This window comes from Trichophyton verrucosum (genome assembly GCF_000151505.1).
Source record: "Trichophyton verrucosum HKI 0517 chromosome Unknown contig00287_1.f1.exp, whole genome shotgun sequence".
Taxonomy (NCBI): domain Eukaryota; kingdom Fungi; phylum Ascomycota; class Eurotiomycetes; order Onygenales; family Arthrodermataceae; genus Trichophyton; species Trichophyton verrucosum.
This window is the reverse complement of record NW_003315460.1, coordinates 108,198-121,498: the sequence shown is the minus strand read 5'-3', so window position 1 is coordinate 121,498 and position 13,301 is coordinate 108,198. Positions and strand designations below refer to the sequence as shown.

Sequence of the window (13,301 nt, the reverse complement as noted above, 5' to 3'; positions counted from 1 at the left end):
CCTCATCCTGCGCGTCTATCAAACCACTAGCTTCCCCTGCTCATATAAACATTTTAGATGCTTTGGAACTGGAACGTCATCGACGCATGTGAGCACCCTTTTCTCTGTTAACAGATCCTGGTTTATCACGAGCAACCTTCTTACGATGTGACGGGATAGGCTTCATCTCATCGACATGGCGAATTACGTCCAGGGGGATGTTTGCCGGCTCATGTATCGGCGTGATCCTCCTTGTTATGTCTCTCGAGTTCCTCCGTCGTCTAGGACGCGAGTTTGATAAACACATTGCGGGCCAACCATCTCTGTTTAACAAACTCGGCTTCGGAACTTCCGCCATGGCTGCTGCAAACTCGCATCCAGTAGGCAGTGAATTCACCGATGATCCTACCAGCTCCAAGCCGACGGATGCCAATGGATCACCCAAGCTCGTGGGAGGACGACGTTCGCCAACGCTCTTGCAGCACACGCTTCGATCCCTGCTGCATATGGTAACTTTCGGAGTAGCATATTTTGTGATGTTGCTGGCCATGTACTACAATGGGTTTTTCATCATCTGCATTCTCATTGGAGCATTCCTGGGCCACTTTGTGTTCTCTTGGAAGAGTAAAGATAAAAGGTGAGTTCTTGATCGATCCCCATTATTTAACCTTTTCTTCCCCCCCTAAAAATAGTCAAAATATCTTGCCCTGTCGCCCGCGCATGGTCTGGCTAACGAGATTCCTTTCAAGCGACGCATGTGAGATCACCGTTTGCTGTGGTTGAGGGAATCGGATTGCAAAGCGAAATTAAAAATGGCCCTCCAACCCATGTTCGCTGTTCGCTACATACCCCACTGTTTATGATGTTCATGGGATAAGAAAAAAAAAAAAAATTAAAAAAGAGAGAGATGCTCGCGATACCCGTCCCTGCCATGCATCTTGGCCTGGCCACCACGGTTTTAAGAACCAAGTTATGTATGGAGGACTTTTTTACTCGAGAAGATATGAGATATTAATGTAGACTTAAGACAGAAGAAATTCTCCATTCGGATATGACCACGATTAATAATATATTCTTTTATGCAAAAACAATCTACCTAAGGACATGTCTATAAAAAAGCCTTTTAGTACACGCGAGCATGTACTCCATGTATATCAACCATGTTAAAAAAAAGTAACTCCAAATAGCCTCAAGTATCCATAAAGTAATAATATGACAGTAATAATATCAACAAGAATAGAACAGTTCCACCTGGGCATCGACTTTCTAAGAAATGCGCACATTCCTCCATTACATCGTTCGTTACCGATCGTCACAACCAAAAAATGCATATATGTTTAAGTTAGAGCCATCCGTCTTCGCGCATTGAGCTACCTCTTTTGTTTGAAGCGAGGCGACGATGGCCTTACCCACCCCATCCACTCCTTCCCCTCGAATACCTTGCCTATTCGCTTGCACTGGCTCGGAAGCTCACGCGAGCTTTTGTGCGCGGTCATTGGTCTTGGGACAACGGGAATCCCGGCAAGTTGTTTCAGGATAACGTCATCTTCAGGCCGAGAAAAGTAGACAAGGGAGTACCGAGGGTTGCTGGTTTGCATGCCGGGCACAGCACATACGCGATGTACGTTTGCGCGGACGCCGCCTTCCGTAAGTTTGGCGAGCTGTTCACCCATTAGGATAATGCAGTGGCCAGGTAGAGGGTTGGCGGGTATCCAGTTAGCAGGGAGGTTGGGACCCCCCGAGAAGTCCATTGTGGGTTCCGGAGATGGTGTGGGATTAGTGGTGGGAGGCGTGCTGGTAGGAGTCGTAGTAGTAGTAATTATTGGATTTTCCCTGGGTATGGGGAGGTTGTGGAGTGAAGAGTCTGGCTGGGGCGAACGGAACTGCAGTCCACCCGATTGGTTGAATATCAGTGTGACGCTGTTTGAATCAGAATGTTCATCCAGCAAGACATCGTTCTCTGGCGGCGGGCGTGCTTCTTTGCTTGCCTGCAGCTTGATCCACCGTATTTGATCACCGCTGTTTGCGTCGCGACGGTGGATGTTTTTCAAGGATTCGGGCGGTAGGTCCAAGGCCGAGGCCAGGCGAGAGAGGATTAGGGATATTATAGCGTGGGAGTTTCGGATATAGGTTTGTATTAGAGGGAGTGATGACTGTATAGGCTGAGGTTGAGGTTGGGGGATTTTTGTTGGACATTGAATACCCAATATCTCGTCCTTTGAAACGGTGTAGAATTCTTTGAAGTCAAGTGCTCGGTTGCGGTATCCTTTATATCTGTAGGCAGCTGTGTTAGCTATACTATAATACTAGGCAGACACGATATATGTAGATCTCTTACTTACCCGTAGTATCCGCCAAACTTGACCATATCATATTCCCTCTTTTCGTCTTCTGGAAGATTGAAGACATCTCTTCCCAGGCCAAATAACCTGTCTGCATCGGACATAACATCCTCACCCAGGTCTGCTGCCGTTAGATCTAAGTAGAAGCCACCGAGCTCCCTACATGCCAGTAGCAGGCGATCAGCTTCAGCAGCATCATTTGCAATGAGTCGAGCGAGCGATATTTTGGCTGGAGAGGAGATATGCTGGTGATTCCTATCCAGCGACTGTCTTTCTGTGCCCTCGGAGGATATAGACGAAGAGGAGTAGTTAAAATCTTTTTCGATCTCGAAGGCCTTTTGCTGATAATGGTCGAGATGGTTCTGTTTTCTTGACCGCGAGGCCTTGCGAACCCAGGTCAAAAACTGGCACTGTGAGTTAGACACCATGGCTGCAGCCGTCCACAAGCAAGAGAGACAACGAGACAAAAACGCATCATAATGCGATGGACGAAGAGGGAAGAAAAAGATCCCAAAATTCAATTCCAGAATATTATCATTGAATCCACACCGCAAAGATGACATAAAAATCAGAAGCGACTCGACTCTCGGCGCTTGTCTAAGTAGAGAAGTGGAGCGAGTTTGACATTCGGGTGTCGCAGTTCACGAGTACCTATTTTTTCCCCATCCCCTTTTTTTTTTCCACCTCCCTCTTTCTCGCGGGCTGGCACTCCATATATCAGATGCATGTACATGTCCTTCCCTCCCTTTCAAGGATCGGAGGTGGATACTTGTATCACGATGCATGGAGGGAGTGGTGATAGGAAGAGAGGCCGGTTTCCTGGACTAGTTGGGTTGGTGATACTGACGTCGCAAGGCTGGGGGCTTGCATGGAGTAGAACCACGTTTTTTTTTTCTTGTCCGCCGGGGTTGCCTCTCGTCGGGTGGGCTGAACGTTTATGCGACTGGGGCTCCCTTCACTAGACGCACACTCTAGTTCAGCCACCGGCGACCAGAAGAAAATCGATGAAGAAAAATGCCCCCGCCGGCCTGTAACAAGGGCTTGCCACCCCAGCACCAGAAAACGCGAGGCCTGCCACGAGACGACGCTTATATGTCGCTAGCATTAAGGACTAGGGGGAGGGAACGTTTCCTCCGAACACGAGTAAACAGCCTCACGAGCATGGCTGACCCCGATACGCCGTTGATCTGCTCCTTTGTCAGTCTCTCTCTCTAAGTATATCGTTCAGCCTTCGCTTGATGTCGTTGGAAAATCAGAAAGAGAAAAAAAAAGCTAAAAATTACGCTTAATATTAAAGTTCTTCTAGAAAAACGGGCGAAGGGAAAGCGATGACTAAGCACAACGTCAGAGAAAACGACGGAGGCGGGCGAAAAGACGAGGATTATTGGAAGACCAACGACAAGCACCGAAGAACGAACCAGGCAGAGACGGCGGCGAGGTCGACGTCAGCAGCAGCAACGAAGCAAGAAGCGCGGAGCCCCCTACGGGCCTTTTCGGCAGACGAAGAGCGACGAGATACGAGATAAGACAGGACAGCCATCCCGAGCAGCTGAACTGCCACGTCGATGACTGTTGTGCCTCTCTGTGGTTGAGTCCCCACGATGGTCGACCCGTCAGTCCCCCAGCCTGGCCCGGCGCGACTGAAGCCCAATGCCGGCCCAGACGAGTGGCTAGAGGCAGCGAAAAACTGCAAGTACTTGTCGGAACACCACATGAAGCAGTTATGTGAGCTGGTCAAGGAATACATGATGGAGGGTATGCCACCGTGCCCATCAGCAACACCCACATACATACACATGCCCACATGAAATTCCATCAAAGTTGATCGCCCAGCTAACTAGTCAGAATCCAACATTCAACCGGTGTCCACTCCGGTGACGATATGTGGTGACATACACGGCCAGTTCTACGACTTACTCGAGCTTTTCCGCGTAGCTGGTGGGATGCCCGGTGACACTCGTCCTGCCGCCCCTTCCACCCAAGCGCCGATAATAACATCCGAAGACATCGAGCCCCCGTCAACCATCACAGATCCGAAGTTGAAGCGAAGACTACGGAAGAGTTCACCGCCCAACTCTGTAATTGAGGATGATGGCGACGAAGAGACGGGCGGCCAAGCAACAGAGTCGAAAGGAGATGATGAGACCGGGGAAGAAGACAAGAGCGCTTCTCCCATCGGCAACTTCATCTTCCTAGGCGACTATGTGGATAGAGGGTATTTCAGCCTGGAAACGCTGACGTTACTGCTCTGTTTGAAAGCGCGGTATCCGAATAAAATCACTCTCGTGCGGGGGAATCATGAGTCGAGGCAGACCACGCAGGTGTACGGCTTTTATGACGAATGTGTGCAGAAATACGGCAATGCATCGGTATGGAAGGCATGTTGTCAGGTGTTTGACTTTATGACTTTGGGCGTTATCGTTGATGGCAAGGTGTTGTGTTTACACGGCGGGCTGAGCCCGGAGATTCGAACGCTGGACCAGGTGCGTATCGTGGCGAGGGCGCAGGAGATTCCGCATGAGGGTGCGTTCTGTGATCTTGTCTGGTCTGATCCAGATGAGACGGAGGATCTAACATGGGCCGTCAGTCCTCGTGGAGCTGGTAAGATTGACCTTTCCTTGACTGCTTACATGTCGTTTTGTCCAAAGGAGAGGGGTTTGCTAACTAATGTTCCCACCTAGGCTGGTTATTTGGTAGCCGAGTAGCCGACGAGTTCTGCGCTGTGAACGACCTTAATCTGATTGCCCGAGCTCATCAGCTTGTCAACGAAGGATACAAATACCACTTTGACAGCCAGGCCATGGTCACGGTCTGGAGTGCACCGAACTACTGCTACCGCTGCGCCAACATGGCGAGTGTATGTGAGGTGCGAGAAGACCTCAAGCCGGTCTTCAAGCTCTTTGCTGCCGTGCCCGCGGAGATGAGACATGTTCCTGCCTCCCGGCCGCAGAAAGCAGAGTACTTCCTTTAAGTGTTCTTTCGCCTTGAACTAGCTATAAACCTTTTTAACCTCTATTCGACTTCGGCCTGCCGAGTAGGCGGGTGTTGGGCATGGGCTGGCGTTTGATCTGTTTTTCCCCTTCTGCTTCTTTTACGAGTATATGAGCAAAACATATCATGAATCTATCTAGGGTATGTGTGTCTGTGTGTGTGCGTGGTCCGTGCTAAAGGGTTAGATGCTTGCATGCATTTGCTGCCGGAGGGGGGGACGGGTTTTACTGAGTTTATTTAATTAAATAATGGCCAAAAAGGACATTGTGCATGGGGTGAAGATGATTCATTTTTGATTCATTTCATTGCATTTTGGCTAATTCTTTTTTGAATAAAAAAACCCCAGTACCTGGTCGTATACACGGCATGACAATTTAGCATACGTCTACTTACTCTTCCGTTTAACCGAACATGGCGTCACCAAGACGGATGCGCACGGTCTTGATCTGGGTGTAGTTGTCGAGGGCGTATTCTAGACGGAAGTTAATAATTATACTTTGGGCTAACGCAAGGGGGTGGGAAAAGTTGATAAAAACTACGTACCTCCCAACTCACGGCCAATACCACTCTCCTTGAATCCACCGAAGGGAGACTGGTAGGAGATGAGGTTGTAGCAGTTGACCCAGACGGTTCTACGAATTGTTAGCATGTTTCTGCCTAGACAATAATGAGAAGAACCGAAACTTACCCGGCCTTGAGGGCGTTGGAGACACGGATGGAGGTGTTGAGGTCCTTGGTGTGGAGGGCGGCAGCGAGGCCGTAGGAAGAGTTGTTGGCAATGCGAATGGCATCCTCTTCGGTAGAGAACTTCTGGACAGTGCAGACGGGTCCGAAGATCTCCTCCTTGACGATCTTCATGTCATCGGTACATTCACTGAAGATGGTTGGCTGGATGTAGTAGCCCTCGTTTCCGTGACGCTCACCACCAACCTCGACCTTGGCACCGGCCTTCTTGCCGTCTTCGATATAGCCCATGATACGGTCGAACTGAAGCTGAGAGATCTGGGGGCCCTGGAAGGTGTCTGGCTTGAATGGGTCGCCGACCTTGTTCTGGTTGGCACGCTCCTTGAAGCGAGCAAGGAACTTGTCGTAGATGCCCTCCTGGACGAGGATACGGGAACCGGCACAGCAGCACTGGCCGTGGTTGTAGTAGATACCGAAGTTGACCCAGCTGATGGCATTGTCAATGTCGGCGTCGTTGAAGACGATGTTGGGGCTCTTTCCACCGAGCTCGAGGGTGACCTTCTTGAGGTTAGACTTGGCGGCGGCCTGGAGGATCTGGCGGCCAACGACGGTGGAGCCGGTGAAGGCAACCTTGTCGATGTCCATGTGGGAGGAGATGGCGGCACCGGCAACACGACCGAAGCCAGAGATGACGTTGACAACACCAGCGGGGAAACCAGCCTCGACGATGAGGTTGCCGACGTAGAGACCGCTGAGAGGGGTCTGCTCGGCGGTCTTCATGACGATGGAGTTACCGGTGGCCAGGGCCGGGCCGATCTTCCAGGCAAACATGAGCAAGGGGAAGTTCCAGGGGATGATCTGGCCGCAGACACCGACGGGCTCGTGGCGGGTATAGGTGAAGGTCTCGTGGTCGGTGTCGATGACTTTGCCCTCGACCTTGTCGGCCCAGCCGCCGTAGTATCTGAGGCACCCGGCAGCGTTGGTGACGTCTGCCTTGGCCATGGAGAGGGCCTTGCCGTTGTCGAGGGCCTCGATGGCGGCAATGGTCTCGATATCCCGCTCGAGCAGGTCGGCGAGCTTGGTCAGCATGCGGCCCCTATCACTGGGGGTGACCTTTCTCCAGGGACCCTCGACGGCAGCGCGGGCAGCCGCAACTGCGAGGTCGACGTCCTTCTCAGTAGCTTCATGGACGGCACAGATGACTTTTTCATTGTGAGGGTTGATGGTCTCGAAGGTCTTGCCCTCGGTGCCCTTGACGAACTTGTTGTTGATGAACCTGTCCAGCTGTCAGTAAATACAAAACAAGCTCTCAAAATGACCATGACCATGAAACTTACAGGCCGAGCGGCTGCTCAAAGGTGGCGGTGGGCGTCTCGATCTTCTGTGTAAGGGCCATGGTTGCTGCTGCTGCTGATGATGATGAGAGTGAGATGGTTGTTAAGGTGAAGTTGAGAAGAAGAAGAAGGGAAAAAGAAGAAGAGGGCGAGAAGAAGAGGAAGACGGAGGTGGAGGCGGAGGGAGGTAGAAAGTGGGGTCGGCGGTGTTATAAGCCCATCGTCGCTGGCTCTTGATGCCCGGGCGTCGGCCTACTTAGTGTTAACCAGGGCGAGGTATGCGCGGGAATGCTGGGCCATGCTGGGCCATGCAGCGCCGTGGAGGAGCCATGGAGCGGGCGTGGCAGGGTACCTCGCGGCCCAGCCAAAGCACCGCGGGCCCCGCATGTACCTTCCCATTCCCCCTCCATCGCCCGGCCATCGTCCTGCATAGCTGTGCATAGCTCTGCATGGCTCTGCATGGCCCTCCGTCGCTCTGTATGGCTCGCTTGGTATGAGAGAGAGTGAGAGAGAGAGAAAGAGAGGTCGTCTTCGCTGTCCGTCCCCCTCCTTCATGTCCTCCCTCCATGTCCCTGTCCTTCTCCCTGTCCTTCTCCTTGTCCCTCTCCTTGTCCTCCTGCCCTCCTGTCCGTGAAACCGCCTGAAACCCGGCCGATAACCAAGCAGGAGAACCTGACCAATCTCGAGCACCGGCCTGTTGGCGATGGTCAGAGAGATAGTCAGAGAGATAGTCAGAGATCCAGCTCCCGGCGGCAACGGCGCGAGTTAGCTGCTGGTTCGGCATCTCGCTCGGCGTCGCTCTCGCCGACTCGGCTTTCCTCCAGGTACTTCGCAGCCTAGCGCTGGGCGTGAGATGGGCGATATGTCAGCAGCATCTCTTAGCCGGCGATCCTGCGGCCACCCGCGGGCGTCACCATGGATCTCCCCATGGATTGCGTCTTTCATGGGTGTCTTTATTTTGAACATGGGTCTGGTCTGTCAATGGCAGTAGGTTATATGTGCGTGGCCAGAAAGAAGCCCCCAAGGACAGTCCCATCAGTGTCATTCGAGCATCACAGCGATAGGGCTACGATGGCACTAAACACACTACTTATGGAGCACTGTCAGTTAGCCGAACAAGACCCATGCTTATTTACCTTTTTCTACTTGTTTGCCCTAGGTTTGAAGATGCCCTTTTCCTGTCTTACCTGTCTTTTTCATGAAGACTACAATAAATGTCAGAGGGAGTTCTTCAAGATGCCTGACAGCCTGACAGTCTGACAGGAGGCATGCTCCATCCACGTACGTGTAAGTAGCTCCTGTGCGGTGCAGGCATCAGATAAGATCCCTAACTACGCTAAAGATTGAGCTCCTCGGTTGCCCCGCCATGCTGACTAAGGTGGTTAGATAAGCTGACTAATTTCCCATCTACTCTTCTACCGCTGACTGGCGCTTCATCCTCTTATAGCTGTAATGGCCGAAGGGAAACTGTCGCGCCCTCGTCTGCGCCCCGATCCACTTCACGTGACCACGACCTTTGACGCCTGGTTCGAATCCTCGAGTCGCGACTTTTATTCTTCGGAGTGAAAGTTCTCCCGCACTCGTGCTGAGTAATCCACGAACGGCTGCGGCGCGCTAAGACATGGAAGAGACGCTTGAGGGAAGCAATTCTGCAGAGGCCTTCCACTCGGGGATGGCGGCACCAGATCACGTCGGCGTGCGGGTCGCGGGGAGGACATTTGACAGTTGACTTTTTTTTGGTTCTTTTTGCCTTATCATCATCAACCTCTGCTTTTGTATATTTGTTTTGTCTTGAGATGAGAATATATATGTTGCTGCCTAGATTGAGTCGGCTTCGGGAGTAAAGATTGGTAAGCCAGAGCGGATGAAGGATGACTGGCAGGGCTGTACCCCTGGCTAGTTGAGGTCGAGACGGAACATTTCTTCGGACGAGCTGAAGGATGAACCTATCTTCAAAGCGGACGGGCTGAAGAGCTGCCCCGACACGGGCGAACTTGCTGTCCGTCTTTGGGCATAGATGGACGTGTTATTGAACAGGACGGAGTACAGGACAAGTATACACCATGTAGTATTGCGGGGGGCAGAGAGGTATATAAAGAAGCACCTCCTCTGCCATAGTTAGCATTATCATCACCATCATCAGCAGTAACAATAACATCAACAACGACATCAATATCAGTATCTTCAAAAATATACGAACGTATACCATCCGATATGCCTCAATTCACCCTCTACGCCCACCCCATCGCCACGGCACCAGACCGTGTCCAGCTCGCCATCGACGAGGCCGGCTTCACAGACTACGAGCGCATCACCGTTGACATTCCCAACAAGGAGCAGAAGGTAGGCCTACACGACACTACATTCAATCACTGGTGTAGGTATAAACTAACAGCTCGTTAGACCCCCGAATACCTCGCCCGCAATCCCTTCGGCAAGGTACCTACCATCGTCACCTCAGATGGCATCACCATGTACGAGTCCCGCGGCATAGCCCGCTACCTCTGCAGCCGCTACAAGTTCGACCTCCTGCCCAACCCCAACGACAACGCTGCAGTCGCCCTCTTCGAGCAGGAACATGCCTGTGAAACCGCCTGCTTCGACACTCCCGTCTCGACCGTCCTCTTCGAGACAGCTTTCAAGCCATTGCTAGGCTTGGAGGCCGATCCTGCCTCCCTGGAAAAGAACAGAAAGGCCCTCAGCGAGTACCTTGACGTTGCCGAGTCGATCTTCTCCAAGACCGGGAAGAAGTTCTGGGCCGGTGACAAGTTCACGCTTGTCGATATTAACTATATCGTTCCGCTAGCTCGGATGTTCGAGCGCGGACAGGGTGATGTGATCACTTCCAGACCCGCTCTCAAGGCATGGTGGGAGCGTTGCAACGAGAGGCCCGCCATTAAGGCCTTCATTGCCAAGGTGCCGAATGTCGATGAGCTTATGGTCCAGTTCAAGCAGAAGGCAGAGGAAAAGCAGTAGCTTGGTTGATTGTCTCTGGTTTCACCACTAGCATAGATAGAATAGCCTCATGCTCGTAGAATTATAATAGAGCGCTTCGACAGTCATATTCCTTGGATCCTGTTGTGTTGTCGCCGTGTTGTCCCTTCTCTGTCGACAAAATAAACAATGATATTTGAGTTTTGCCCGTTAACTCTAAGCAAGGGATTGGTCCAAGCGCCTAGCTGCCCTCTGGCGTCTCTCTGTGCGCAACGAAGTGTACCCAAAGTATCTTCTGCCCGTGAAGGAACTCTAATGTACTTTTGGATCAGGAGAGCGAGGGAGTCAAATGATCTATAATATAGGTATTTATTACTTCTTTCGGCTATTGTATGATTAGAGGTGATGACTAACTAACTATAGTTGGTAAAGTGCGGGTAACTTGTCACATGCATAGAGATTAACTGGTCGGTTCTCGACCTCAATACCATCAGATCCTCCCCTAGCAAGCTCATCTTCTTCACCAATAATAATTGATTTTTATGTACATCCATTCATTCATGACCAATCATCGTCATTTCATTTCCATAAATCGACACCCAAGGTTGTCAGTGAGCTATTGATGGGACCTCGCCCTTTACCCATGAACTTTTTCTGCTCCCTTTTTTCGACATGCTGCTCCAAGGGTTGTCATCAACAGTGGCAAGGCGGTGCGTATCCTTATGCTCTTCAAGCCATCCCCGAATAGTGCTGAGTGTGTGACGGATATCCGCGTGGTCGTAATAATGGGAAGCAACAAACCCATAGATAAGGCCATCAACACCGACTTCCATCATCTTGTAAACATGATCCTTCCTGGTATATGATGAAACCGTCCAACCAAAAACTTTGCTGAATTCGTGTGATTCCTTGCCTTCGCGAAGTTGTGCGCAAACCCCACTGCTGTGTACTTCACAATTGCCGAAATTGAAATCTGGATTAAAAAGGCCTGAAGAGAAAACGCGCTTCTGGAGCGGGATACCCTTTTCCTCGAAATCCTTTTCAACAGTCTCGAATTTGCCGTCAATACCAATGGCCTCATTCTCGTTCATTACCTGTTTGACAAATTTGAAGGAAGGGCCGTTTGTTTGGGAGGAGTAAAACCCATACAGAACTCTCACTCCAACCTTTTCAAGTTTCTCTCGGCAGAGAATCATCAGGGAAACGATGTTCACTCCATTCTTGTTGAAGTCGGGATTCTTTAGGTCCAGCCATACAAAGCTCACTGGGTCTCCCTGAGTGCGTCGAGACGCAATTTCATCGAACCAATCCGATACCGTATCACCTGCGCTCGTGAGTAGTCCATCGTGATCGCCGAACCATCCAGACCACCACCCCGTTATGTCCATTTCGAGAGCGTTGGCTCCATGGCCCAGGGCAGCTTTAACGCCATCCTTGGTCAGCACGCGATGTGCGATGAGCCAGAATGGGGATGCTCCGTTTCCAGGCTTGCTTGTGAAGTTACTAGGCCCGGTGAAGTTACTTGGAGGTTCGCATGGTGGTATAGAGGGAGCAATGATGGGTGAACCCTGAACAAGTGTGGAACCAGCAGCCAGGAGGAAGCTGCAAAGACGGAGGAGAGAGACCATGTCTCAACAGTGAGTTGAGGGCAAATAGAAATTCTCAGAGGATGTGACAATTTGACTTGACAGGTGGATGAAGACCGTGGGTTGTCTGGCTGGCTTTAAATATCCCTTTCACTATATTGATATAAAATGCTATATTAAGGCCGCCATGCTATCTATCCCCCCAAGGCAGATCGAGTGGAATGCTTCTCATTACATCAGGCAGCCCTCAAGTGGAAATGCCGGCTACAAAGGGTCTCTACAGATATCCACAAGATCATAACTACGCCAAAAGCATGCCTACCGACCGGTTACTCTTCGGTATATCTTTTCTTGGACGTGTTTTTGTAGATCTAAGAGCAGCCAAGAATCGTGGCATATTGAATAGTTATCACAGCAAAGCAACTGAAGATTCCACCGTACTTGCGCGAGCAGCCTGACTTTAGCCGATCCATAACAAATAACACATAGCCATGGGGACCTTAGATTGTAATGAAAGTATGCTGCCAATGCCTTGCTCTTGGGTGCGTGATCTGACATAGACCAGATCTGGAAATGGACAGACGATTCATAGTAAGTATCTTGGCGATCTGCGGCTTCTATGCCTATCAACGTATAGATATGCTGTGATAGATATATATATATATAGCAACTCACGCTATGTATGGCCAGAGCTAGCGCTAAAGCCGTTGAAGTCCCATTCTTTTTTTGATCATTCCACAGAAAAGAAAAAAAGCAAAGTGTAAATACTCCGCTCTGGTGGTTAGAACCAACTAGTTATAACTTGGGGCAAGAGCCTAGAGCCACATGCTATTGAACTGTTCATAGAGGCTGTTAACTATGGATTGCTTGCGACATGTGTGATTGAAGGAAAGCGCTTAGTTAGCCGTTATGTATTTGAAGGCAATATAAAACAGTCGAGGAGTGTTCATCTTCCTCACCTTTTCTTACTCACCTCTACAGCTGCTGGCGGGGGAAGATGAAAAAAAAGCATAGCCATGATTTCTCCATGGGCGATCTCGAGGCTGGACGGAGGCTCGTCGATCCCCATCTAGTTTACCGATCCACCGATCCGAGATAACTAATTAGTTAGGTACTCCGTATGTGTAGTTATCTAACTGCTTAGACTTCCGTCCCGTCCCCGAGGACCTTGAAAAAAGTCACCCGAACACCTATGTAGGTGGACGGGTATCGCGCCCAACAAATGGTTGGGCAAATCGGAGAGGACATATTCTGATTGACAAAAGTAACTGGCTTGCCTGCATGGAAGATCTGCCGTGTTATCCGTAACTAACCAGACGGGTAATGGTCTATGAAGAGCTCTACTCAGATGCTGCTTGATAATGATGTATATTCGTATAGTTATGGCCGATATATATCCCTTTGAACCATGTAGGATAGATTGTTATTCCGTATAATCAAACACATTGCCT

The 13,301-nt window shown here is 50.5% G+C and overlaps 6 protein-coding genes across 6 annotated transcripts; 3 read left to right on the top strand and 3 right to left on the bottom strand.

The window, feature by feature from the left end:
• Positions 1-197: 197 nt before the first annotated feature.
• TRV_03427 (Ctr copper transporter family protein) lies at positions 198-620 on the top strand (the record flags this gene model as incomplete). Its single annotated transcript, XM_003022431.1, has 1 exon — positions 198-620. The coding sequence occupies one exon, from the start codon at positions 198-200 to the stop codon at positions 618-620; it is 423 nt and encodes a 140-aa protein (XP_003022477.1).
• A 729-nt stretch (positions 621-1,349) lies between these two features.
• Positions 1,350-2,749, bottom strand: TRV_03426 (oxidoreductase, 2OG-Fe(II) oxygenase family, putative; the record flags this gene model as incomplete). The annotated part of the gene is made up of 2 exons (XM_003022430.1): positions 1,350-2,277; positions 2,322-2,749. The coding sequence occupies 2 exons, from the start codon at positions 2,747-2,749 to the stop codon at positions 1,350-1,352; spliced, it is 1,356 nt and encodes a 451-aa protein (XP_003022476.1).
• A 1,173-nt stretch (positions 2,750-3,922) lies between these two features.
• TRV_03425 (uncharacterized protein) lies at positions 3,923-5,292 on the top strand (the record flags this gene model as incomplete). The annotated part of the gene is made up of 3 exons (XM_003022429.1): positions 3,923-4,076; positions 4,257-4,976; positions 5,027-5,292. The coding sequence occupies 3 exons, from the start codon at positions 3,923-3,925 to the stop codon at positions 5,290-5,292; spliced, it is 1,140 nt and encodes a 379-aa protein (XP_003022475.1).
• Positions 5,293-5,713: 421 nt separating this feature from the next.
• TRV_03424 (aldehyde dehydrogenase, putative) lies at positions 5,714-8,114 on the bottom strand (the record flags this gene model as incomplete). Its single annotated transcript, XM_003022428.1, has 5 exons — positions 5,714-5,784; positions 5,856-5,944; positions 6,001-7,280; positions 7,367-7,582; positions 7,722-8,114. 5 exons carry the CDS (start codon positions 8,112-8,114, stop codon positions 5,714-5,716), a joined length of 2,049 nt encoding a protein of 682 aa, XP_003022474.1.
• Positions 8,115-9,544: 1,430 nt separating this feature from the next.
• TRV_03423 (uncharacterized protein) lies at positions 9,545-10,306 on the top strand (the record flags this gene model as incomplete). Its single annotated transcript, XM_003022427.1, has 2 exons — positions 9,545-9,673; positions 9,734-10,306. 2 exons carry the CDS (start codon positions 9,545-9,547, stop codon positions 10,304-10,306), a joined length of 702 nt encoding a protein of 233 aa, XP_003022473.1.
• A 566-nt stretch (positions 10,307-10,872) lies between these two features.
• TRV_03422 (uncharacterized protein) lies at positions 10,873-11,892 on the bottom strand (the record flags this gene model as incomplete). Its single annotated transcript, XM_003022426.1, has 1 exon — positions 10,873-11,892. The coding sequence occupies one exon, from the start codon at positions 11,890-11,892 to the stop codon at positions 10,873-10,875; it is 1,020 nt and encodes a 339-aa protein (XP_003022472.1).
• Between the last annotated feature and the right edge of the window lie 1,409 nt (positions 11,893-13,301).